This window comes from Oncorhynchus tshawytscha, linkage group LG22 (assembly GCF_018296145.1).
Source record: "Oncorhynchus tshawytscha isolate Ot180627B linkage group LG22, Otsh_v2.0, whole genome shotgun sequence".
Taxonomy (NCBI): Eukaryota; Metazoa; Chordata; class Actinopteri; order Salmoniformes; family Salmonidae; genus Oncorhynchus; species Oncorhynchus tshawytscha.
In genome coordinates this window covers 7,711,141-7,738,766 of record NC_056450.1, presented here as the reverse complement: position 1 = coordinate 7,738,766, position 27,626 = coordinate 7,711,141, and the positions used below count along the sequence as shown (strand labels likewise).

At 41.9% G+C, this 27,626-nt stretch overlaps 2 protein-coding genes across 5 annotated transcripts in view; both read right to left on the bottom strand.

The window, feature by feature from the left end:
- Window positions 1-565: 565 nt before the first annotated feature.
- On the bottom strand, window positions 566-18,688 carry galnt6 (UDP-N-acetyl-alpha-D-galactosamine:polypeptide N-acetylgalactosaminyltransferase 6 (GalNAc-T6)). Of its 2 annotated transcripts, XM_042303634.1 has the most exons (13): window positions 18,473-18,688; window positions 15,773-15,866; window positions 14,249-14,483; window positions 13,239-13,522; window positions 12,466-12,638; window positions 9,039-9,188; window positions 7,631-7,865; window positions 7,226-7,343; window positions 6,391-6,591; window positions 3,693-3,824; window positions 3,126-3,227; window positions 2,551-2,709; window positions 566-1,422 (listed from the first exon to the last, which is right to left on the bottom strand). In XM_042303634.1, exons 3-13 carry the CDS (start codon window positions 14,453-14,455, stop codon window positions 1,309-1,311), a joined length of 1,875 nt encoding a protein of 624 aa, XP_042159568.1. In that variant the 5' UTR covers window positions 14,456-14,483; window positions 15,773-15,866; window positions 18,473-18,688; the 3' UTR covers window positions 566-1,308. The 2 variants fall into 2 exon arrangements, with proteins under 2 accessions (XP_042159568.1, XP_042159567.1); XM_042303633.1 differs by lacking the exon at window positions 15,773-15,866.
- A 3,764-nt stretch (window positions 18,689-22,452) lies between these two features.
- LOC112221668 (adenylate cyclase type 6) overlaps window positions 22,453-27,626 on the bottom strand; it is an 83,149-nt gene continuing 77,975 nt past the window's right edge. For all 3 annotated transcript variants that reach the window (XM_024383885.2, XM_024383887.2, XM_024383886.2), the window contains exons 21-23: window positions 27,256-27,460; window positions 26,759-26,883; window positions 22,453-25,217 (exon numbers count right to left, since the gene is read on the bottom strand). In XM_024383885.2, the coding sequence (XP_024239653.1) occupies window positions 25,080-25,217; window positions 26,759-26,883; window positions 27,256-27,460 (468 nt within the window). In that variant the 3' untranslated portion in view covers window positions 22,453-25,079. The remainder of the gene's footprint in view (window positions 25,218-26,758; window positions 26,884-27,255; window positions 27,461-27,626) is intronic.

Below are 27,626 nucleotides of genomic sequence, written 5' to 3'. Positions count from 1 at the left end.
TAATAAAGTTGGACCAATATCAAGCAGCACTAGCGTCACCGCTGTGGATACCGTAGGAGTGTGCACGACCGCACATAATACATACCAGGCGGTGTCAAGAGGAAGACCCCCAAAAATGTCAAAGACTCCAGCCACAGACCGTTCTCTCTGCTATCGCACGGCAAGCGCACCAAGTCTGCGCACCAAGTCTGGAACCTGAACAGCTTCCACTCCCAAGCCATAAGACGGCCAAATACTAAATCAAATGGCTACCAGGACTTCCTGCATTGACCCTTTTTTGAGTGCATGATGTTAATAAAAATAAAAATATCAAAACGTACTAATTCCATTTCTATCATATGTTTATAGTAATGGTTTTCATTATCTGAGAATATCTCTTTTAAAAGTAAAAGCTATTTTTGTCATTTAGCAGATGCTCTCCAGAGCGACTTATAGTAAGTAGTGAGTACTTACATTTTTCTACTGGTCCCCTGTGGGAATAAAACCCACAACCCTGGTGTTGCAAGAGCCATGCTCTACCAACTGAGACACACGGGACCAGTCATTTCACTCGTATGACAAATAATCCAACTGTATACAGATAAAACTTTATTTTTAAAAAATGGACACCTTTCCCTTTGGCAGTATTGTCACAGAAACAACATTCACTATATCTACATTCATTACCTGACAAGATAAGTTAAGACAAGCAAAACTATGATTGAAAAAAAGAGAACACACTTCTAGGTTGAGGTCCTAGTTGTCTGGAAGAGACCTCCTTCCTGCCACTCCAGGGTCGTGTCCAGTAGGGCACACAGTGGCAAAACGTTTTGCAACAGAAAACTAAGATATGTGCTCTTTCTGGATAGGTTCGGGTAGTAGGCCTAAGTTCTCCCCGTTTCACTCCATTCCAAAACTTTTTCTCCCTACTGAACACAACTCAGGCTGCAGAGTCCACTGTCCACACACTCCACGAGAAGAAACCTTCATTCATGAGTCTCTATTATCATAAATATATAGTTAAAAGTGGTTATCCTGAGATCCTTCACTTAGGTGTGCACTGCCATAGCACAGTCAGCACTCTATATTCAACATGTCCACTCCACTTAGGTCATCAATGGTCTCCAGTGCAGTATGACTCATGTCCTGTCAGGTTCAGCTAGTACTGGTGCTAGTACTGCCTGCTTGACCCAGAGTCTATAGGTAGATTGGTAGGGTCTATACGTTTGTTAATAGCATCTATGGGTGGATGGGCTGGCGGGGGGCGGGTGGGTCAACGTCTAGTGAAAGCTTCAGTTCTGCTTAAGGTCAGGGGTTGAAGGTTAGGGGTCAACTGAATGCCCAGTGCTGGTTGAGGTCAGCTGCTTTACAGTCATCCATCACTATCTGGCCCCCTTTCAGGAGTAAGCACTTTCCACTTGGTGGGTTCTTGAGGAGATTCTCCTAGAGAGGGCAGAGGGTTAAAAAAACCCTGTACTGCAGTGGGATAACACTGGGTCTGCTGTGGACAGATTAGATCTAGAGCAATAACTTCTCTTGTGCGTTGTGAAAGATCGTTAACAGATAGTTACCTAAACAGATTAAATGTACTTCATTGCGTTTATTTCATCAGTCACACAATGCTTTACAAAGGCACTCTTCAAGAACGAGGAGTCTAAAAAATGTCTCCCAGCAGATCTAGAAATGTGTATGCGTGTGTGATATACAGTGCCTTCGGAAAGTATTCAGACCCCTTCCCTTTTTCCACATTTTGTTACGTTACAGCCTTATTCTAAAATGGAATAAATTGGGGAAAAAAATCATAATCTACACACAATGTCCATTAATGACAAAGTGAAAACAGGTTTTCTAGAAATAAAATACCTTGTTTACTAAAGTATTCAGACCATTTGCTATGAAACTCGAAATTGAGCTCAGGTGAATCCTGTTTCCATTGGTCATCCTTCAGAATTCAAAAGGCACTTGCACATCTGAGCAATCTTTTTTTGCAGGTGCATGGCAACAGTTGAACAAGATGAAGGAAAAACCTCACACTGCTCTTGATAGTATCACTGATCTTTAATAAGCTTACGTATCGGCTTCATGGCCTTCGTCAGATCTTGAGTTTAAAATTTTTGCACCCTTATGTAGACCTAGCCCCACCCACATCCATTCCACACATCGAAAGTGGTTGGAGGCGAAGGAAAAACAAATAAGTGCTACCAAATATAACAATATGCTTTTCATAAATATTTGAATAAAGTGTGTAAATAAGACATATTAAACACATCTGTAAAACCACAATGAGGACATAGCAAGTTTTCATTAATCATTGGGTACATCGTAAGAAAAACATCAGAGTGAAAAGGGTCTGAATAATTATGTAAATTAGATTTTTATTTTAATACATTTGCAAAAAATACTAAAAAACAGTTTTTCCTTTGTCATTATGGGTATTGATGATGAGGGGGGAAAAAACAATTTAATAAGGCTGTAACGTAACAAAATGTGGAAAAAGTGAAGGGGTCTGAATACTTTCTGAATGCACTGCATATGCGTGCGTGCATGCTTGTCCAGGTGATGCTTCCTTACCTCTGTAAAGAGCCACTCCTGTTGTGGGGCCACGCTAGTCCCTATTCCTTTTAGTGTACAGAGCTCAATCTTAACCTGGTCTGGCTGGGTGTTGGCCTGTAGACACAGTTGCTTCCCTATGTTGTGACGCAGTTCCTTATGAGACGTGTACTCAAAGTACTGGGGAAACAGCAGGAGAGATAAGCATATGTAATCAAACATCACTTTCATATGGTGCTGAGGACTTATTATTGAAGATCGTCGGGGTTCACTTGAAAAATAGATGTCAATCTCAATGTGATTTAAATAAAGGCTAAACAAAATCTTTGCCTATAAACCTGAATATGGAATTCCAAAAATTGACTGAACATACTGTTGTTGAATGCGTATCAATATCAGAATATCCCTCCACACAACCATAGAGTACAGCGGAGGCTGGTGAGAGGAGCTATAGGAGTGCAGCCCATTGTAAGTCAAACATGCGTTTTCCATAAGTTTGATACCGTTCCATTTATTCCATGCCATTACAAATGAGACAGTCCTCCTACATATCCTCCCAACAGCCTCCTCTGACAGTGTGAGTGAATGTACAGTACCTGGTTACCCCCCATATTGTGGCACGTGTACATGATCAGTGGCTTCCCTCCTTCATTTTTCTCTCCCACATCCAGACAGCTCTGAGCACCAGAGTTCTTAATCTGCACGCACACACATTTAACAATGAACACTTATGCATCGCCATCATGTACAGTACTTTCCTAGTCACACTTTATGTAGATGCTCTACAGATGGTCATACTATCAATCTGTCGATAAGCAACAGCTTGCTAAGGTTACGGTTAGGTTTAGAATAACAGGTTGGGTCCGTGTTAGGGTCAAGTTTAGGGTTAGTAGATATTTATTTGAAATGTTACTTATAGAGCATCTATAGATGGACTATCCAACACACAAAAAAGTGTTACCTCAAATACTTGTAGCATTTGTTTTGGCCTGCCTGGCTAAACCCTGCATTTAGTGAGCAGGATTTGCACTTTTGAGACATTTCTATTATTTTCATGGCAACAGGCAAGCTCAATCATGCACAGCTAAAGAATTTCAAAATACTTAAAATAGTACTTGTAACCAGGTCTGATAGTTTGTACACCTGAATGGAACAAAACGTACCGCTCCGAACTTGGTAGGGGTGAGGTCTGGCACGAACACCTCGGGGTAAATAGTATTCAGATACCAGGTGAAGTTCTTACACTGCAGCCTCTCCCTCAGATTCACACGCTCCGAGATGTCACCAAATCCTTTCTGCAACACACACAGAGTAGTGGAAAGGAGTGAGACAGGAACAAGTGACTTGCTCAATCCTGTGCACTGATAGTTAACTTTAAAGTAACTGTCCAGTGAAAATCGGACATTTCTCTAACTCATACCCAAATAATGTTGTTGACTCGTCCGATACTCGTATTTGTGGCCAACGCATATATATTTGAGAAATATATATTAAAAAAAATAAAGAAATAATAATAATTAAAAAAACACTTTAAAAACCCCCACATCAAATTTGTATCTCAAACAGACCATTAAAAAAAGTATTGCTATTTCCTCAGAGTATGATGTCATAATCCTGAGGAGGATGAGCTGGCCAATCGGCGGTTTACTTGCGTGAATATTTAATGACCGGTATACACCTACACCATTCTGTTGTTGGGGTACATCCACACTATTCCAACACAGAAAAGCTGCTTTTCAACATACTTAAATTACCATTTTTTGGAAGGAAAACTATTATTTAATTCATATTATAGGTAATTAAAGGTCATATTTCATAGAAATCTGGAAAGACTGGACAGTTACTTTAACCCCATATAACGGTAGTCATGTCAAATCAAAAAGTATTGGTCCTATACATAGATTTGCAGATGTGTTTCTAGCTCCAACAGTGCAATAATGTCTAGAAAAAAAAACACACAAAAAACAATGCCACAGATGTCTGAAGTTTTGAGTGAGTATGCAGTTGGCATGCTGACTGCAGTAATGTCCACCAGAGCTGTTGCCAGAGCATTGAATGTTCATTTCTCTACCATAAGCCACCTCCAACGTTGTTTTAGAGAATTTGGCAGCACGTCCAACTGGTTTTACAACCGCAGACCACGTGCATGGGGTCGTGTGGGCGAGCGGTTTGCTGATGAAGAAGTGGTGAACAGAGTGCCCCATGGTGGTGGGGGAGGGTTATGGTATGGGCAGGCATAAGCTACGGACAATGAACACAATTGCATTTTATCCATGGTAATTTGAATACACAGAGATACTGTGACGAGATCCGGATGCCCATTATGAGGCCCATTTTTTAAAAAGGTATCTGTGACCAACAGATGCATATCTGTATTCCCAGTCATGTGAAATCCATAGAAATCCATGACTGATTTCCTTATAAGAATTGTAACTCAGTAAAATCTTAGAAATTGTTGCAGGTTGTGTTTATATTTTTGTTGTAATGTAATGGATATACATATAATGGTGTGTAAAGACATTATGGACAGTATATGAATAGAAAAAGGTGTGCATAACAGTAGTTACATAGAATGAGCCATGACAAGAATACAGTATATACATACAAAGTGGGTAAAACGTTATTTAAACATGATTAAAAGTGACCAGCGTTCAATGACTATGTACATAGGGCAGTAGTCTCTACGGTGCAGGGTAGAGTACCAGGTGGTAGCAGGCTAGAACAGTGACTAAGGCTAGTGGTGACTGTTTAACAGTTTGATGGCCTGGAGATTGAAGCCGTCTCTCGGTTCCGGCTTTGATGCAGCTGTACTGTCTCTGCCTTCTAGATGGTGGCGGGGTGAACAGGCATTGGCTCGGGTGCTTGATGATCTTCTCGTCCTTCCTGTGACAGCGGGTGCTGTAGATGTCCAGTGATGCGTTAGGCTGACCACACCACCCTCTGGAGAGCCCTACGTTTGCGGACGGTGCAATTGCTGTACCAGGCGGTGATACAGCCCAACAGGATGCTCTCAATGGTGCATCTGTAGAAGTTTGTGAGGGTCTTAGGGGCCAAGCCAAATTTCTTCAGCCTCCTGAGGTTGAAGAGGTGCTGTTACTTCTTCTTCACCACGCTGTCTGTGTGAAGGGACCATTTCAGGTAGTCAGTGATGTGCACGCCGAGGAAATTCAAGCTTTTGATCCTCTCCACTGCGACCCCGTCAATGTGGATGGGGGCGTGCTCTCTCTGCTGTCACCTGTAGTCCACAATCAGCGTTTTGTTAAGGGAGAGGTTATTTTCCTGGTGCCACTCCGTCAGGGCTATCACTTCCTCCCAGTAGGCGGTCTCATCATTGTTGGTAATCAGGCCTACCACCGTTGTTGTCAGTAAACTTGATGATTGAGTTGGAGACATGCATGGCAACGGAGGGGGCTGAGCACGCACCCATGTGGGGGGCCCTGTGTTAGGGATCAGCGTGGCACAAGTGTTGCTGCCTACAGTATATAGGCACTCATAAGAACATATTTATTGTAGTTTAGCCTATTCCAGATAAATAATAATATCTTATAATAAACAGATTGCAGTATGCGCAGGCCGACACATTTTGCACAGTAGTGTGTTGTCTAACAGTTAGCCTTCATTCAGCCTTTCCTTCTGTGTCGAACGAATGTGAGATTACCAAGTCTGGCAACACAAGATTATCTACAATTATTATGGAACTTGGAGTGAACGAAAACATGCCATAGGCTTAACCCTGTTCTCTCACCACTTGTTACATTTTAGCAGTGTTCTGGTTGCGTCGGTTGTAGATGTTTAATGCACAGCACTATATCTAACAGTACAGTATATGAAACTTTGAGTTGATTGAGAACATAAGCCTACCTCCTTGGCCATCTTGGCAGCGTTACTGTTGCGTCGGTAGTAGATGTGTTTGTAGTCATCCATCCAGACCTCTGCGAGTCGTACCTGGTTCCTTGTGATGACCTCAGTACCTTTAGGGAAGGTGTGGGGTGACTTGGTACGGAACACGTGACCCACCACGGAACACGGAATGATCTCCAGCTGGCCGCCACACTGCCACACCTAGGAGAAGGTTTATTGAGGTTAGCTGGCTAACTTAGTGACCTGCTTTGTCAATGGAGGCACAAGGACACCGATTATTCACTGTTGAATTGTATTGATGTCATTCTGTGAACAGTGTGATTCTGTAGCAGCTGACAAAGTTAGACAAAGTTGCTTTGACTTCCTACAAGCATTTTGGGCTGGTGTTTACAGGACATTTGGTGCTGTCTGATTAGGATATATAGGGCCTGTCTCCAAGAGGCCAGATAGACATTTGCTCCGCTTCTGTGCTGAGTGGGGTCTCCTTGTCGCAACTTGTAATAAACCAGATTTGGATTAACTTTACCTACGGCTGTGGTTGTTTTTGTTCACCAGGAAAATCCTCCTACAGATACACATGCTCACAAAAACAGGTTAACAAGATTCCTAAGACCTTTTCTGAGATGCTTTGTAGATACAGGCCCAGAGCCATATACAACATCGAGGTCACATGACACCATTCAACCAATTGAATTGAGGTAATAATCAACTGAATGTCTTTGAGAGAAACCATAATCAGCAAACTCTCTATATATGGCTCTGTTTTAGACTAGCTTTAGTATTTGATAGATATTCCTTTATAATAACATTGTTAGAGGAAAGAGGGGAAACTAACCCTAAAGGACATCTCCACATTCTCACCCCCCCAGATCTCCATCTTGTCATCGTACGTTCCGATGTGTTCAAAGTACTTCTTGGAGATGGAGAAGAGACCACCGGCAAACGTTGGAGTTCTGAATGAACAGACATGCAGAGGTGAGTAACAGATACTAGATGTCCAATGCAACATTATGGAATATACATAGTCTGATTGCCGAGTAGTGATCTGATACATATTTCAAGTGCAGAAATATAACATATGCTGAATTGTAAGATGAAAAAAATTTGGAATATATTGCAAACAACTTCAGCAATCACAGCATTATATTCACTACACATACTCTACCCGAAGGACCTCTCCACTAGCTGTCGGAAGGCAATGTACTCTATGAAACATGTTAGGTGGGTCCTTAGCCCTTACTTGACGGGGTAAGTCTCGTCTTTGCGTCTGTTGCTCTCATGCTCGGGGATGCCTTCCCAGCCAAAGCTGAGGCTCCAGTCAAAGTTCCCTCTGTTGCGGGCCTTAGCGGTGGCTACAGGCTTGTTGAAGGTAAAGTCATTCAGGTTGATGGTAGTGATCTCTGGGCTGACCACGGCTGTTGGCTCCTCCACGATACGAGCCAGCAGGGGCTCCAGCCAGCCATGGAAACACTCACCTGGGGACAGGAGAGGAGGGTAGAGTTCAGCAGGTGTAAAAAGTTTTCAAAGTACAAGTTGTCGGATTGTTGGCAGTTGGCAAACATTGTGAATCATTACAGATTGAGATACAATGAATTGAGCTTAGTTGGCAAACATTGCGGAGTTCAGTTGGCAAACATTGCGGAGCTGACACCACTCCCAGTTCTACACAACAGAAAATCGTGTCTATTCTACACAATAGTTTTCTATGTGAACATTGTGTAACTCTGCATCCTCCTGGCCTCAACAGACCCCCAGGATGAGTCCTGAGCATTCTGTCAATGATATGTAATCTGTGTTCACAATTGTCTGACAACATCACATTATGCAAACGCCCTTGTCGGGATGACCCTGGGAATTCACAGTATTTGTGTATGTTTTTGTATACGTTTTATACATCACTGCAAAGCCTTTATCTCCAGGACATTAGTATCTATTGCCTTTCGTCTGTACGTATAGCCCTTCGTCACTCCACTACATTGCATATCTCTAAGCTTACGTGAGTGGAATGTGGTTATACATCTAGTTCTAGCAGGGAAACCCGAAGAGCAGGTTTCAACTGTTCACTGCTTGAAAAAAGAACCGCAGGTACTAAATCTGTTCTAAACATTTATGCAAATAAAGTTGTAACACAATGGTTGTAATTGGATTGATCACTTGGGAAACATTTTACCCACTCCACCTATCCTTCCTTGTGGGATAGCAAAAAGGGATGAGGGGATCAACAAGGAGTTAGTTGTGTTGCTCTGGCCTTGTGAGCTAGCTAGTCACCGTGCATCAATCCATCTCCTATCATATTGTTTGTGCTTTTGAACAGAAACTACAGTAAAGGTACAGTAGGAGATGGAGAAGGTCGAGTCAAAGGGCAGAGGGCTGTATTCAAATCCATATAGACTCTGGCATACATCTGTGCCATAGGCCACCATACATTTTTTCCTAGTTGGCTAGCTAGTCACATTGTGCACCCAGAAAGTTAGGTCTCTCCCTGGGCCCCTGAGTATTAATGAATGAATCCATCCATCCCTTGTGGGCTAGTTACTGAAAGTGAGAATTCAGGAAAGTGAGTATATTTCTCTGTGTCCTCCTGGCCCCTAGGAGCTTGGCTGTTATCAGGCACTCATTTATTCATCCATCGTGGGCTAGCTACTCACAGTGAGCATCCAGGAAGGTGAGTATCTCTCCCAGGGCTCCCCGGGCCCCCAGGAGCCTGGCAGTGATCAGGCCCTTCCTCTCCTGCTGTCTCACCACCTTCACTATCTTTAGCTGCTTCACATACTCATCCAGCCGAGTCCCCAGGTGTTCTGGTAGAAAGGAGAAAACACATACCTGTTATGACATTCTTTTCTTAAGGTGAGCTGGAGCATCGGAGGGAATCGCTTAAAGGGATAGTTCACCTAAATTACATTGGTTTCCTAACCCTATAAGCAGTCTATGGACAATGTATGATCCTTGCTTTTGGTTTTGTTCACCTGGCCACTCTTTCAAATCAAAATTGTTTGTATTTGTGGCACAATCTAATGCAAGTCAATGGTAGCATTTTTGTTCTTCATGTACAAACCTATAAGTAACTTAATTCAGTTATACAATCCATTCTCTTAAACCTAAGGATGATTTGGACATTAAGAGAGGAAATGCTAATATGGGTACCATTGACTTGCATTGGATTGTGTCACAAATTCTAAACAACATTTGAAACAGTGGTCAGGTAAACCACAACAAAGCATTGATTACAGTCATAGACTGATTACAGGGTAATGAAACCAATATATGTAATTTTGTAATTTGGGTGAACTATGTAAAAACTAGACATCAATTAAACACAAACACGAAACTTCATGTTTAGTTAGGAATGTGGCTGGCTCTTCAGATAATACAACATTATTTTCATCAGGTGAGGGTGGAGCGGTTAATGACAGGAGGTCAAGACCAGCATCGCTAGGTAACTGACTAACAGAAAGCAGGGGTGTGTTCAGTGACATGTACATAGGAATGTAATGAATAGAACTGACACAATTCTCAATACTGCCAGACAGTCATATCTGTTCTACATAATACATTGCTTTCTAAACGTGATGGTACAGGACGGTAACTATAGTATTCTCTCTGGTATGCAATCTGGTTTCCGCTCAGGTTATGGATGTGTCACTGCAACCTTAAAGGTCCTCAATGATGTCACCATTGCCCTTGATTCTAAGCAATGTTGTGCTGCTATTTTTATTGACTTGGCCAAAGCTTTAGATATGGTAGACTATTCTATTCTTGTGGGCCGGCTAAGGAGTATTGGTGTCTCTGTGGGGTCTTTGGCCTGGTTTGCTAACTACCTCTCTCAAGGAGTGCAGTGTATAAAGTCAGACAATCTGCCATCTCAGCCACTGCCTGTCACCAAGGGAGTACCCCAAGACTCAATCCTAGGCCCCACGGTCTTCTCAATTTACATCAACAACATAGCTCAGGCAGTAGGAAGCTCTCATCCATTTATATGCAGATAATATAGTCTTATACTCAGCTGGCCCCTCCCCAGATTTTGTGTTAACTGCTCTACAATAAATCTTTCTTAGTGTCCAACAAGCTTTCTCTACCCTTAACCTTGTTCTGAACATCTCTAAAACAAATGTCACATAATTTATAGATCGGCAGGTAAGGAATATTCTGTTAAAGGTCCCCAAAGCACACACATCCCTGGGTCGCTCGTCTTTTTATATCGCTGCAGCTAGCGACTGGAACGACCTGCAACAGACACTCAAACTGGACAGTTTTATCTCAATATCTGCATTCAAAGACTCAATCATGGACACTCTAACTGACAGTTGTGGCTGCGTTGCGTGATGTATTGTTGTCTCTACCTTCTTGCCCTTTGTGCTGTTGTCTGTGCCCAATAATGTTTGTAACATGTTTTGTGCTGCTACCATGTTGTTATGTTGTGTTGCTACCATGCTGTGTTGTCATGTGTTGCTGCCTTGCTATGTTGTCACCTTAGGTCTCTCTTTATGCAGTGTTGTGTTCTCTCGCTTGTTGTGATGAGTGTTTTGTCCTATATTTATATATATTTTTGTTTTACATTTTCAATCCCAGCCCCCATCCCAACAGGAGGCCTTTTGCCAGGCCATCATTATAAATAAGAATTTGTTCTTAAATGACTTGCCTAGTTAAATAAATGTTAAATAACACCCCCCCACACACACACACACACACACACACACACACACATCCAGTTATATTTAGAACAGACAAGACCGTAGAGGTCTGAAATTGTGTCACAAGTTTCAGTTTAGTATTAATAACACACACTGTATGCAATTCACTGGCCACAACAGACATCACACGTCTTCCACAGCATATTTTTTTAACACCATGTGATAATACATTTAGCTAGTATACAGGCGATTGTTAGAACACAGCGAGAGATTAAACCAAACTATATGGCCAGGAGGTTCCAAGGCCCAGAAGTAGATATTGAACTAGGTGTCAAAGCACATCCTCTTTTAGTCTTGATTAGTGAAGCGAGGCCAATGCAATTTCTTGTTTATTTCAACAGTACCCTTAGTTTCAGAATGACTGACAAAACGTTTCGCTGTTGGTGTGCCGTAATGTACAGTTCCCCTTTGCTTTTCCCTTAGCCCATGGTTAGTATCAGGCTCCATTACCTAGACTGGGTTGCGTCACTGCCTGGTATTGCAACTGCTAGGCATCTGACTGTAAGGCGCTACAGAAGGTAGTGTGTAAGGTCCAGTACATCACTGGGGCCAAGCTTCCTGCCATCCAGGACCTATATAATAGGCGGAGTCAGAGGAAAGCCCATAAAATTGTCAGAGACTCCAGTCACCCAAGTCATAGACTGTTTTCTCTGCTACCGCACGGCAAGCGGTACCGGAGAGCCAAGTGTAGGACCAAAAGGCTCCTTAACAGCTTCTACCCCCAAAACATAAGACTGCTGAACAGACTACCCCCCTCCATTTGTTTTGTACACTGCTGCTACTCGCTGTATATTATCTATGCATAGTCACTTCACCCCTACCTACATGTACAAATTACCTCAACTAACCTGTACCTCCGCACACTGACTAGGTACCGGTACCCCGTGTATATAGCCTCGTTATTGTATTGTGTTACTTTTTATAATTTTTTACTTTAGTTTATTTGGTAAATATTTTCAACTCTTCTTGAACTGCACTGTTGGTTAAGGGCTTGTAAGTAAGAATTTCACGGTAAGGTCTACACTTGTTGTATTCGGCGCATGTTTACCTCCCTAATCTTACTACATTTGCACACACTGGATAGATTTTCCTATTGTGTTATTGACTGTACGTTTGTTTATCCCATGTGTAACTCTGTTGTTTGTGTCGCACTGCTTTGCTTTATCTTGGCCAGGTCTGGCCCAACTGGCCTACCTGGTTAAATAAAGGTCAAATAAAATTTAAAAAAAGTGTCAAATAAAGTTGGATTTGACTTTATTTAGAGTCATCATGCCCACGGTACCCATAGAAATATTCAAGTCCATGACGCCACAATGGGTAGACTGGCGGCCATTTTGAGTGAACCCATAGGATTTATTTTCTCTGTATTTTATTTTCTCTTCACCTGCGGTGCTGGCGTCGTCCACCATGATGATCTCAGTGAGCAGGGCGGCAGGGGAGGTGTGGAGGACACTGTAGACGGTACGCAGCAGGGTGGACCAGGCCTCGTTGTGGAACACTATGATTACACTGGTGGTGGGGAGAGGAGGGCAGTGGCGGAACTTACGCTCCACACACCTGGAAAGCAAAGGAAGAGCAAGACACTGTTCGTCATAAAAAGGAAAAACTGTCAATATTATCTGCCCTGTGTTTGAGTTCACATGTGGGGTGTTTGTGTCTACATAGATGCCCTACCCTTACAATATATAAAGAGCATCCCTTAGCAAATATTCATAGGTAAACCAAACTGATTGTGCTTTTCATGGCTATCAAGGTTTTGAAATGTTGATTAAATAAAGAAAAAGAAACATCTGCAGCAATACAGTAGTAAACAATAGAGAATCTTGCTAATCTAGGACAAGTCTATTGAAAATGCATCTTTGAACAAGACTAGGAAACCACCCCCAAGAATAATGCGCTACCCATCCCTCAACCCTCCTTTCATCACCATGGTTACAGTTAAGACCGAAGCTTTAGGGTGCATCCCAATAATATTTTGTTTCTCCTAAAAATGTGCACTCATTCACTACTTCCCACAAATCTAAAAGCATTAGATTGGTATAGGCATGGGCCAGTGGTAGCTTCCACCATGTTCATTATACCCGTCATTTCCTTTCAAAAACAGTGAATAAGTGCACCTTGTAGGATAAAGGAGAGATAATTGGGACATAGTCTTACTCTGGTGGCCGGGTGTCGTCTCCTAGGCTACGGCTGAGGGAAATCCTGTCGGAGGAGAACTGGTTGAAACAGTTAACAGTCATCCCCTTTTCCTTCTCTTTCTCCTCCTCTGGTGTCATGTTTTTTTTCTCGTAGCCCCTCCCATCGGCCCCAGGCCCTTGGGGGTCCTGTGGGGGCCTCTCCAGGGCCGGCTTCAGCTCTGCCTGACTGTAGTGACCTGGAGGACAGTGGCGGTCTGGGGTGGCCTGCTGCTCCTCTATTGAAGGGGGCTGGGGAGCTCCGATCTGGAATCCCAGGTTATTGTTTATTTTATCATTTTATTTAGATTTCTTGTATAATTAACAAAAATATAAACGGAACATGTAAAGTGTTGGTCCCATGTTTCATAAGCTGAAATAAAAGATCCCAGAAATGTTCCATATGCACAAAAAGCTTATTTCTCTTTATTTTTTTAATCTACACATGTCCAGTTCTTCCATGGCTTACATACTCAGACATGTCACTAATTGAGCATGTTTGGGATGCTCCGGATCGATGTGTATGACAGCTTGTTCCAGTTCCCGACAATATCCACCAACTTCGCGAAGCCATTGAAGAGTGATACAACATTCCACAATAAACAGCCTGATCAAATCTATGCGAAGGAGATGTGTCGCGCTGCATGAGGCAAATGGTGGTTACACACCAGATACTGACTGGTTTTCTGATCCACCCCCCTTACTTATTTTTTTTTGAAGGTATCTGAGACCAACAGATGCATATCTGTATTCCCAGTCATGTGAGATCCATAGATCAAGGCCTAATGAATTTATTTCAATTCACTGATTCCCTTATATGAAATGTAACTTTGAAATTGTTGAATTTTGCATTTATTTACATTCATTTATTTTCTTGATCAGTGTATAATTATATAACAAACAAAAACAATAAAGGCTGTTCATTAACCCCCCTCCCCCTATTCTACTCCCCCCCAACCCACCCACCCACCAAAAGGACCCATACAGCTGTACCTGGAAGCCTAGGTTGTTGACTGCTCCTCGAACCATCACTAGCACCCGATCCTTGCGTTCCACCAGATCCTGAAACCAGGGGTCCTGGGCAGAGTTGGAGCCGGAGCCCACATCCTTCTGTAGGACCACCAGGACCACCATGAACAGAGTTCCCCCAGCCAGGGCCAGCTTCAGGGGGGATAAGCGCCGACGCAGGAACAGACGCATGGTGGGTCACAATTCAAAATGGCCACCGCTGAGAGAGTGAGATAAAAGAGAGTTCAGTGTTTCCCCTATATTAAATTTATGCAGCGGCACAACTCTCTATTGCTAGGGTTAGCTACACTTCCAGGATTACAAGCTAGCTAGCTAGTTACCTCGGAGGATTTTTTTGTACATTTTTTAAATTTTATTTTTACCTTTATTTAACTAGGCAAGTCAGTTAAGAACAAATTCTTATTTTCAATGACGGCCTAGGAACAGTGGGTTAACTGCCTGTTCAGGGGCAGAACGACAGATTTGTACCTTGTCAGCTCAGGGGTTTGAACTTGCAACCTTCCGGTTACTAGTCCAACGCTCTAACCACTAGGCTACCCTTCCTTAGATTCTTATCAGCTAGGGTAAAAACTATGGTGGAAAATGATTTAGGGGATATCAATGTTTTGACCCTTGTTGAAACACACTTCCCAAAACCAATTAGTCTTTTCAATGTGTAAACAGATTTTTTTTAAACTGCGGTGCTTTGTGGTTTATGTTGTAAATGTTTGAAACTGTATGCTGCTTTTTTTTGGCTAGGTCTCTCTTGCAAAATAGGCTGTGAGACTAACCTGGTAAAATAAAATGTCATCCTGGAAGTGTAGTCAACCCTATTACTAGAGGTATGTTATAATTGTTAGTTAAGATACAGTAACGTAATGCTAGCTAAATAACTTTAGGGTTTAATATAGAATTGGCCGGTGATGTCATTTAGATTAAGGGATCCTAGGGGAAACACTGGAGTTATAAATTAACTGGAGGCATTACATAGTAATAGCAGTGAAGAGCTGGAGTATGAGACTATAATTGTCTTAAATAGACACTGGACTCAAACCCGTTTCGGAATAGAACAAAACAAACAGAAAACAGACTCAAATACTTTCTTTACCTGATGCAAAGGTGAATCTATGGAGACATTTTAAAATGCAGTTCTACCCAAAACCAGATGACTATAATAACTACATGCCAAATGTCAAAAGATGTGATCCAGTCAGCTCTTCTAAACTAGCATGTACAGTCCCTGTGTACCTAGCCACTCCCATAACAGTTCTCTGCTGTCATAGCTACTCTCCCTCCATCTCCCTCCCGCTCTCCTGAGTAGAGGTGGAGCCCCAGAGGAATAGCCTCACACACACACACACACACACACACACACACACACACACACACACACACACACACAGGAAGCAAAGTGAAAGAACAAACAGAACACTCCTCTCGGTAAACAACTTGGAATATTGCACCTGTATTCACCTTCTCTAGCCAAGAACACACCCGTCATATACCCACCTGTTCCACTCCTTCCCGGATGCACATGTCAACAGGTTGGCCTTCCCCTGTTGGCTGACTTAGCAGCACTCACATTCACATTAATGAATGCCACCTTACATAGACACAAACACCAGTAGAATGAGTATGACTGGACTGATAACAAACACACCGGACATATTTCGCTCCACAACTAGCCTGAGTCCCAGATCTGTGTCCCACTCATTAGCACACATTGAAGTAAAATGTATCGAAACATTTCGCAACAGAAAACGAAAACAAGTGTTTCTTATTTCTTAAATTCAGGTGGTCCCTCCCCGTGTCAGCCCTTTCGCGTCCAGTTAGTTCTTTGTGAATACAACCCAGTTTGTGCTGTCATGTGAACTCCATTACGGTCATTCAATGGAGTTGGACACACGTCACAAAACAGATCTGGGACTCAGGCTATTTAACAATGACCTGCTTTATTAAGAGGGATATCAAATCACAATAAATGATACCCTTAGGTGAACACTGCTTAGGGCCTCAAACTCTTAGTTTGTCATCATTAATTTAAGCCAGTCCTCTCAAGGAAATCCTACCTCCTTCATAATTGATCAAAGACACTCTCATGCTTCCAGAGCCCAACAATGGGCACACAGTGCACTCTCCTTGACTCAAATGTCATCTTAAGTTGACAACCTGTTTGGCTTGTTCCTATACTGGGAACAGACATTGGTAATGAGTAGAAAGGAAGACTGGCAGGTGAGAGGCTTGCTGCCTCAACTCTTTCTAGTTCTACCATATGATATGGAAAATGTTTTCAGAAGAACTTTGGATTAAACACCTGCCCTTCAATTAAAAATGTAATTAATGTATAATAATGCCATCAAAAAAAAAAGTCCAATGCAGCCATTTTTATCTCAATATAAAATTATTTCTGGGTAACAACTAAGTATCTTACTGCGATTGTTTTCAATTAAAATGGTCAAAAAGAAACTTAATAGCTTCTTAGCAAAGAGCAATTTCTGAAAGCATGAATTTTACTAGGACTGCCTGGGAGTGGTCTGAGCAGGTAGGGGAAAACTGAAAACTAGCTATTATTGGCAGAAAGGTTTGGAAGTCTATTTCTTATTGGTCTATTAACCAGGCAGGCCAAAACTCCATCCCACCAAAACAGGCTGAAATTTCAGGCGGTCTTTTCAGACAGCTCTTACACTAATTTGGGCATTATCATGTTTCACAATATTATTCTAACCTCACTGTTTATTTATTTATATAACACAGGAAAATAACATTTGACTGCACCAGGCCTTTAATATTTTGTTGAAAAGTTTATCAACAAACATTTCTATTTGCTAATAATGGATGGAATTTGTACCATAACAATACTCCACTTCAAAGTATTCCCTTTATGGCTATCAGTGAATGCAATGCTAAATATAATTTCACTATGCAGTGAGAATAGGAGGGCCACCCATAAAACTGGTTTACCAGGTGGAGTGACTGATATTTGTGCATTGAACTTTCTCACTCATTTCACGATTAATGAAGGACTATATGTAATCACGGTAGCATCCACATTAATGTAGAAGTGTTAAGAAACATTCTATTGTTATTTACATTTTTTTTTTAAGTGACTCAAATGGCAAATACATTATTTACCATTCATTTCTATTGGGCACAAAATAATCTGAAACAATCCAAAGAAACAGCAAATGCAGCTAACACATTTCTAGAGTCACAAGCTTGATGTAGGCATTGCGTACTATGAATATTGGACCAAATACTTAACTTACTACTACTTTAATGCACATACTGTATAATTGAATTTGTCCCAATACTTTTGATCCCCTAAAATGGGGGGACAATGTACAAAAAGTGATGTACTTTCTAAGCGGATGAAAATACCCTCAAATTAAAGCTGACAGTCTGCACTTTAACCTCATAGTCATTGTATCATTTAAAATCCAAAAGTGCTGCCCCAATACTTTTGGAGCTCACTGTATAAGGTCCTTGGACCGTAAAGAGTAATGGTAGGACATGACGTATGAGTACAATCTTGAGCTAGACAGAAACTACAGAGAGACACGAAGTGAACATCAAAACCGCAACAATGTAACACTACTAAACTAAATAGGATTTTGAAAGTAACTAACTACCGATTAATGGAAGGCAATGTATACCCCGAACTGAACTCCAATGAATTCAATTTCCAAGGAAAACGTTGTAGTTTTTAAACGGTCCGTGCCAAAGCGGCTCCTTGGGACCTTAGGGTAGGGACGTCCCAAGGACGCTCATTCCTTGAAACCACTGGCCGTTTTTAAAAAGGTTGCCTCATCAACTAAGAAGATCAGCTCGAGCGTGTAACATGATGCAATTTAACAGGAAATTGTTTGTGACAAAAATATCAGGAAGTATGAGAGTATGGCCGATTAGAAATGACTACAGTTAGTAAATATAAAAAGTGTTAAAATACAGGTGTCCCTTTGATTTACACAATGACAAAAATAACTAGTGTATGACAGATAGGATACAATAGAATCATAACATGTCACGATCTTTATCGTGTATCTCAATTGATTTATCTTGATATCCAGTGCCTCACAGGAAATTACAGATAGTTATATGAAAACGTAAAGGCTACATTGTTGCAATATAAATTCACCCTATCTAGTGCAACAACAAATAACACAATTCCTGATAAGATACAAGAGGCGCTATGATGCGTTGTCTTCTTACCTGGGAAACTGTTCACAAATTTGAAGACTGCCTTGATGTGTCTTTGCGACGCTCTTTATTTAGTAACGCGAAGGCGCTAGATGGACGTAAATATTAACTTCAAAAGCCTTTTACCAAGCGCAAAAAGGATACACTAACACCACCAATGATATATATATATATATATATACACACCATAGAGCGCCACCATCGCGGCTTCCCCTTTGAACGTAACAGGTGACATGGCTTGAAAGTATTAACTGCAGTCTCCAGGGTCCTAAAGAGAACTTCGTTCGGTCCGAACATTTCAAACAAACATGCCACTGGGCACAGACATAACTTCAACGTCTGTTCCACGTTGGTTCAACATAATTTCATTGAAATGACGTGGAAACAACGTTGATTCAACCAGTGTTGTCCTAGTGGGATGGGCTACCAAGAATATAATATAACATTTGAAGCATAGATTAATTTAACTCCACATCAAAATCACTCTAATTTTCAAGACAATTTAATTTGCTTTTGTCAATGGGAAAAAATATTCACATTGTATAATTAATGTTCAGCACAGAGTACTGTAGCCTAAGTTAACACAACCATTACCTCAACAGAGTTACATTATTCATGTCAAGAAAGTAAATACCATCTCCACGACCGCTGTCTTGAAACTGTAGAGGGATTTATTCAGAGTGGCAACCTATTCCCTACATGGTGCAATACTTTTGACCAGAGCCCACAGGGTTAAGTGTCCATAAGTGTCCATATAGGGAACAGGGTACCATTTGGGATGCACCCTCAGACATTGAGAAGATACTCTCAAAAAGACACATGCTGGGCTCCATCTATCAGATATTGTCAGAAATCTACATTTTGATTAGAGGCTATTGATTGTCAAGTTGCTTGTGCAAATATGACATCCCAGGAAGAACACATTACCAAAACCATGCCCATGTCTCAAATAGCACCCGATTCAATATGAAGTGCACAACTTTTGAACAGAGCCCAATGGACACGGGTCAAAAGTAGTGCACTGTACCGGGAATAGGGTACCATTTCGGACGCAACTAATGTGATATTTAATGTCTAAAATTAAATTGTTAAACAAATTGCTTATGTGGTCTGTCAAAATTATAAATAAATACAAATGGAAACAATTTATTATTTGAAAAAAGAACAAGAGACAAAAGTGTGGTCTTTCACTTCCCTCCAGTGGTGCTAGCTAGGTACTTCCGTGTGTATGGGGTGTTGAGAACAGAGAAATTGATAGAGATCATTAATTGGAAATAACTCGTTTCTGCTTGGAAATTACCATTGAGGACTTGCATACTTTAAAATTAGTCAACAGGGTTGGACTTCCTATGGGTTAAGGAGGTCATCAGGAGGGATCAGCCGATGAATTATACTCGTGCGGGTTGTCCCGAAGCCACTCCTGCATTGTCTTGGCTGTGTGTTAAACTTCTCCCCAGTCTGAGGTCCTGAGCGCTCTGGAGCAGGTTTTCATCAAGGATCTCTCTGTACTTTGCTCCGTTCATTTTTCCCTCGAACCTGATGAGTCTCCCTGTCCCTGCCTCTGAAAAACATCCCCACAGTATGATGCTGCCAAGACCATGCTTCACCATAGGGATGGTGCCAGGTTTCCTCAAGATGTGACGCTTGGCATCAAGGCTAAAGAGTTCAATCTTGGTTTCATCAGACCATAGAATATTGTTTCTCATGGTCATAGAGTTCTTTAGGTGCCTTTTGGCAAACTCCAAGCGGGCTGTCATGTGCCTTTTACAGAGGAGTGGCTTCCGTCTGGCCACTCTACCACAAAGGCCTGATTGGTGGAGAGCTGCAGAGATGGTTGTCCTTCTTGAAGGCTGTCCCATCTCAACATAGGAACTCTGGAGCTCTGTCAGATTGACTATCGGGTTATTGGTCATTTCGCTGACCAAGGCCCTTCTCCTCCGATCACTCAGTTTGGCCGGGTGGCTTTCGAGTCTCATAGCAAAGGGTCTGAATACTTATGTAAATAAGGTATCTGTTTATTTTGTATTTTTAATACATTTGCAAACATTTCTAAAAACCAGTTTTCGATTTGTCATTATGGGGTATTGTGTGTAGTTTGACGAGGATTTCTTTCCCCTTTTAGAATAAGGCTGTAACATAACAAAATATGGAAAAAGTAAAGGGGTCTGAATAATTCAAACACACTCCCGGTGGTAGTATGGACCCTTTCCGTTTGTTAACCAAATCATTGAAGTAGTAGAAATTGACTACTTCAAAATGGAGATAATCTCAATGGCGCTGCCCATGCCCTCAAATATGCAATAATGGGAAAGATAGAAAGATGTGTCGTCTAACTAAGTCTATGGTTGAGAAATAAAGGACATACATTATATATACAAAAGTATGTGGACACCACTTAAAATGATTGGATTTGGCTACTTCAGCCACACCCATTGCTGGCAAGTGTATAAAATCGAGCACACAGCCATGCATTTCTCCATAGACAAACATTGGCAGTAGAATGGCCTTACTGAAGAGCACAGTGACTTTCAACATACAGCACCATCATAGGATGCCACCTTTCCAACAAGTCAGTTCATCAAATTTCTGCCCTGCTAGAGCTGCCCCGGATAACTGTAAGTGCTGTTATTGTGAAGTGTAAACGTCTAGGAGCAAAAACGCTCAGCTGCAAAGTGGTAGACCACACAAGCTCACAGAACAGGACCGCCGAGTGCTGAAGCGTTTAAAAATAGTCTGTCCTCAGTTGCAACGCTCACTACTAAGTCACAAACTGCCTCTGGAAGCAACGAAAGCACAAGAACTGTTCGTCAGGAGCTTCATGAAATGGGTTTCCATGGCCGAGCAGCTGCACACAAGCCTAAGATCACAATGGCCAATGCCAAGCGTCGGCTGGAGTGGTGTAAAGCTCACCGCCATTGGACTCCAGAGCAGTGGAAACGCGTTCTCTGGAATGACGAATCACGCTTCACCATCTGGCAGTCCGACAGACTAATCAGAGTTTGGCGGATGCCAGGAGAACGCTTTGTGCCTTAAATGCATATTGCCAATTGTAAAGTTTGGTGGAGGAGGAATAACGGTCTGAGGCTGTTCTTCATGGTTCAGGTTAGGCCCCTTAGGTCCAGGGAAGGGAAATCTTGACGCTACGAATGTTCCAACATCTAGTGGAAAGCCTTCCCAGAAGAGTGGAGGCTGTTGTCGCAGCAAAGGGGGACCAACTCCATATTAATGCCCATGATTTTGGAATGAGATGTCCGACAAACACATACTTTTGGCCATGTCGTGTACCATATTGGTTGTATTGGGGTCAATTCCATTTAAATTCCAGTGAATTTAGAAAGTAAACCTTAATTATAATTCCACATTTTCCTCCTTGAAAAGCATTGAAGATAATTGGAATTGGATTTTCAGTATACTTCCTGAATTGACTGGAATTGAAATGGAATTGACTTCCAACCCTACTGACCCTTATCCACCATCCTGACCACTGTGCGCTCATTTAGTTTAACTTAAGGGACAAATTCACTTTTTTTTTTAAACCAAATCTGTATTTTGGATGTATATCAAATGTTAAAGGGAAAGAAAAGGGAAATGGGGATTCCTAGTCAGTTGTACAACTGAATGTATTCAACTGAAATGTGTTTTCCGCATTTAACCCAACCCCTCTGAATCAGAGATCGACATCGAAGTGTCGACTAGCCCACCAGCGATAGACTTCCCCATTTACATCCAAAACACAGATTGGTAAAAAAAGAAAAGAAAGAAAAGAAAAGTGAACTTGTCATTTAATCCATATAGCGAAACAGAATGTTAGCTCATGGGATCAGGATTGTGGAACGAGGCTAACTCCCATCCTAAAACTAATCTATTTACATAGAAATTCCTATACAGCTATAGTCTTGTTACTGCAGTTATTATTACTGTATAGTTACATAGGTATAGGGGCGATTTAAGGCATGGTACCCATTATTATGAACATGACATTACCAATAGCGTATCCAACGTATTATTTTAATAAAATGTGCATTGCAATGAAACAGCAGAAAAAAAACACAGGCCTAGATTGCACATTGATTAGGGGAAGACACTGAATAGTAACATTATAATAAATAAATGATCATCAATAACACAAAACAGTAATGTATTGATTTCGTTTTAAGGGGAAATCAAACCATTTAATTTCTTCAATTCTGCTATATTGTTATTTTTGGAATGGAAAAACAAACAAACAGTATTTTGTTGACCTTTCAACTCAAATACAGTAAGAAACTAATGGGAAAAGGATGAAAAAAATGAAAAAAAGGGGGAACAAAAACAACTTCAATCAGAGATCCATTCCTTCCTACACACAGGTTGCTCAGGATCAGCAGGCTCGCTCGTGTTCATTAGGCTCGTGTTCACAGTAGGAATCCGTTATGCCACAAAAAACCTAAACAAGCCATTTCTTATTTGACAAGTTCAGGTACTGTAGTACCTCCCTGTTTCACTTATTTTCTTCCGTTCCTAATGAACATGACATAGGTCGATGGAAGAAGATAGATAGCCAGAGACCACAAGTCACCACGGTAGGGCCTACATACTGTAACCTACTCCCTGGTACAGTACAGTGAGCCTCAGTATTGGGGGGATAAGTGGGATCAAGGGACATAAACCTTCATTTCTATTCAACAGCAATAGTACTTCACATAATACAGAAGTAGCTCTTTCCACATCCCTGTCCTGATCTGGGAGCCTGTATTGGCACCATTAAAACTAGTTTTCTGGTCATTTCTTTCAATACAAACCAGATGATGTTTGTACCACAAAAATAATAATAAGTAGTAGTTTCACCATAGACATACAGTATATTTTGTACATTCATAAGATGAGTTTCAACTACTCCTTTGGGGGGTAAAGAGCATCTATGTGCCAAATACCAATACTATTGGATGGTGTCAAATACTATGGAGTACAGATACTGCCATTATATGTACCTCTTATTTCAAGTTAACAGCTAGTGTTCAACCAGATAACTTTTGTGTATTCTCCTGTGCATGTTGTACTGTAGGCTATAGGCCCACCGTGTGTGGATAACCACCTCCTTTAAACACAATCCAAAATCAATTTGTGGGTTTTTAGACATTAATGGTTGGAATGGAATTGTGATCATATTCACAGTAAAATAAAAGGCATGAAGTAAAGGTGATTTAAATAAAATCAACAAACATAAAATCAGGAATGAACACACAACTCCAAAGTATAATATATAAAAACTACACGCGTAAGCCTTGCAGCATCAATTTGGCACGTGTGCGACTAAAATGGCACCCTATTCCCTATGTAGTGCACTACTATTGACCAGGGCCCTACAAAAGTAGTGCACTACATAGGGACTAGGGTGCCATTTGGGAAGCAAAACCCACTTGTCATACAGAATCTTTAAAAACCTCACAGTGAAAAATTATGCCCCTTTAAAGATAAAGAACAGCATACACTTAGCCTCACACGCACACACTTATTTCATATAAAACATCTCACAGCAATGAAAACACTCACTCCGGTACCATGGTAGCGATGCAGTTGTTTGTTTGTCCGTCACTAAAGTTTCTGTTTTGGCTTGTACCAAAAAAAAATACATCTAGAGAGGGAATGTCATTGATGATACATAGGAAAGAGAAACCACACCCTTATGTGGATTAGAATTAGCCTGCACACAATAAAGGCCCTGAAAGGAACACAGAAATCCAGTCCAAGGCTGCTCTGCGTGTGTGTGGTCTGTCTTCGTTCACAGTGCACAATCAAATACAAGATTTCTCAGCTCTCTTTACGTATTAGCAAGCATATCAAAGTCAAAAACAATAATGTATTCGCCGCTATCAAAGACAATGATGTTGTTTTCCGTGGCCCTTGTTGTCAAAAGTGACTAAGGTTGTTCAATCCGCAGTCATTTCAGTTGTTCCTTCTGCAGTCATTTCAAACAGAAATAGGTTGATGTGTGTAGAATCAGTCCCTCATAATAAAACATTTGTTCTTTGGTCATTGTCATCCTTCTCATCCTTGAATATTTCATATAATACATATGTAGCTTTTGTTACAAGGTCATCATGACAACAAAAAAATCCATCCATTTCAGTGAAAAATAAATAATAGCTCCGGATGTGAAGTATTTGTTGTGTAGCTCACAACAAAACAAATATAGCCTTTTGATCAGTAATTTCCTTCTAAGGCAATAGGTCTTCACTATAATTCGCTCATTATATCTTTCAAGTAGCTTCGTGTCAAAAGCCTTGAAGTGAGAACAAAATACCTGGTTTGCGTCACATTTGGCACCGTATTCCCTATACAGTGCACTAATTTTAACCAGGGCCCTAAGGCCTATACAGGGAGCCATTTGAGACCCAAACCTAAAGTAGTGTGTATAAGAATACATGATTGCACACACACACACACACACACACACACACACACACACACACACACACAAACACACACACATTTCCTTCAGGGCTTTGAACTGTTCCCTTTTTTCTCATCTCTCTCTCTCTTTTCTTACACACTCACTCCCCCCTCTCCCGCTCTCTCTCCCTCTCCATCTCTCTCCTCTTCATGTATTAGCAGCCAGCGGTAGTCCCGTGGCCATCCGTTAACTCCCCTTGGTACCATTGGGACCGCTGGTCAGGAAGTAGGTGGTCATCTCGCCTTTCCCCTTCACCTTGACCAGGCCTCTGTGGTCCAGCTGGTAGCCTTTGTTTACCAGGACATGGTACAGGTCTGTGGTCACCTGGGAAAAGACAACACAAGGACACGTAAGTGTGTGTGTGCACGTGTCATTCGATACAGAGACACTCCGCCTCCTCTCCACAGACAATGTCAGCCACAGCTACACAGCAACTATCCTATTGTTTTCTGTTCTATCTAGGATGATCAAGGCACTACACTGTGGAAGGAAAAGTATATGATGACCATTGTAGCGATAGTTGAAGTGGAGAACTTGGTATCTGGTTACAATTCTTGTTCCTTGTAATAAATCATAGTTGCAAAATACTGCACAGCAGTAGGGTTTTATATACAGCAGGTGGCAGCACCGATCATAGAGGACGGATGGGACACAATCTATATTGCTATATTGAGTTCATCATATACTATATATACAAAACTATGTGGACACCCATTCAAATGAGTGGATTCAGCTATTTCAGCCACACCCGTTGCTGACAGGTGGATAAAATCGAGCACACAGCCATGCAGTCTCCATAGACAAACACTGGCAGTACAATGGCCTTACTGAAGATCTCAGTGACTTTCAACGTAGCACCGTTATAGGATGCCATCTATCCAACAAGTCAGTTAGTCCAATCTATGCCCTGCTAGAGCTGCCCTGGTCAACTGTGCTGTTACTGGGAAGTGGAAATGTCTAGGAACAACAACAGCTCAGCCGCAAAGTGGTAGGCCCCAAGCTCACAGAACGGGACCATCAAGTGCTGAAGCGCGTAAAAAATGTTTTGCCTGACCTCGGTTGCAACACTCACTACCAAGTTCCAAACCGCTTCTGGAAGCAACACCAGCACAATAACTGTTTGTCGGGAGCTTCATGAAATGGGTTTCCATGGCTGAGCAGCTGCACACAAGCCTAAGATCACCATGCGCAAGACCAAGCTTCAGCTGGAGTGGTGTAAAGCTAACCGCCATTGGACTCTGGAGCAGTGGAAACATGTTCTCTGGAGTGATAAATCCCACTTCACCATCTGGCAGTCCGATGGACGAATCTGGGTTTGGCGGATGACAGGAGAATGCTACCTGTCGAATGCATAGTGCCAACTGTAAAGTTTGGTGGATAACGGTCTGGGGCAGTTTTTTCTGGTTCGGGCTAGGCCCCTTAGTTCCAGTGAAGGGAAATCTTAACGCTCTAGCATACAGCAGAAATAGTTTGTCGAGATCGGTGTGGAAGAACTTGATTGGCCCGCACAGAGCCCTGACCTCAACCACATCGAACACCTTTGTGATGAATTGGAATGCCGACTGAGAGCTAGGCCTAATCGCCCAACATCGGTGCCCGACCTCACTAACGCTCTTGTGGCTGAATGGAAGCAGGTTCCCCAATGTTCCAACATCTAGAGGAAAGCCTTCCCAGAAGAGTGGAGGCTATTATAGCAGCAAAAGGGGGACCATCATCCAATGAATTACATTGACAGACCAATATAGCATTTAAATAAGTTTTAAATGGGTGAACATTGTATGACTCTCAATGACATGTCTAACATACAGTGGATACCAAAGATATGTACAGTAATTCTTAAAAGCAGGCAAAGTAGGTGTATCTACCTGTATGCAGTCTGGAACTCCTGTGCTGTCCATACGACTGGCCACGTTGACAGTGTTCCCCCAGATGTCATACTGGGGCTTCTTGGCCCCAATCACCCCTGCCACCACCGGACCCATGTTGAGACCTGCATGAGGAAACAAGACACAGTCAACCTGCCTGCCTGCATTGCACCACTTCACCCATCGAGAAGTAAGCCTGTACATTTTGTCCTAGATGCCTGCAACATGTGCCGGCTTTTGTTCCAGTACAACATATCTGATTCAAATAGTCAACTAATGATAGACTACTGCAGCCCTAACCAGAATTGAATCTTACTCTGTGTGTTGTCTTTACAAAGGGCCACTTTACCACACATGTAATACCACTTCATCTGGAAGTTATTGAAGGAGTGTTTGTAGGTGTACTTCATCTGTTCCCCGAGTCTCATGGCTAGTCCTACTCCTAATACTACTACTACCATCCCACCCCCATCTCTACTATAGGTCCAGGGACTCACCTATCTTCATCTGGAAGTTATTGAAGGAGTGTTCGTTGATGTACTTCATCTGTTCCCTGAGTCTCATAGCATAGTCTGCCAGAGCCAGGATGTGTGATCGTCCCTCACGGTCGTAGGTAGAGTCGTTGAGGCCAGAAGCAGCCATGTAGGTACTACCGATGGTCTTTATCTTTTCCAGTTGACGGAAGTTGTCCTCACTGATGATCTGGGCGGTCGGGGGGTTATCGGTGAGTTATCGGTGGAAAGGGAGAGAGTTACAAGCAGTGCCAAAATGCACACAATAACAAATCATACTATAATAGCTGGGTCGTTCCACAAATAGGGTACATTTTGCACCCCTGATATTTTAGGTAGAAATTTTGCACCAATAT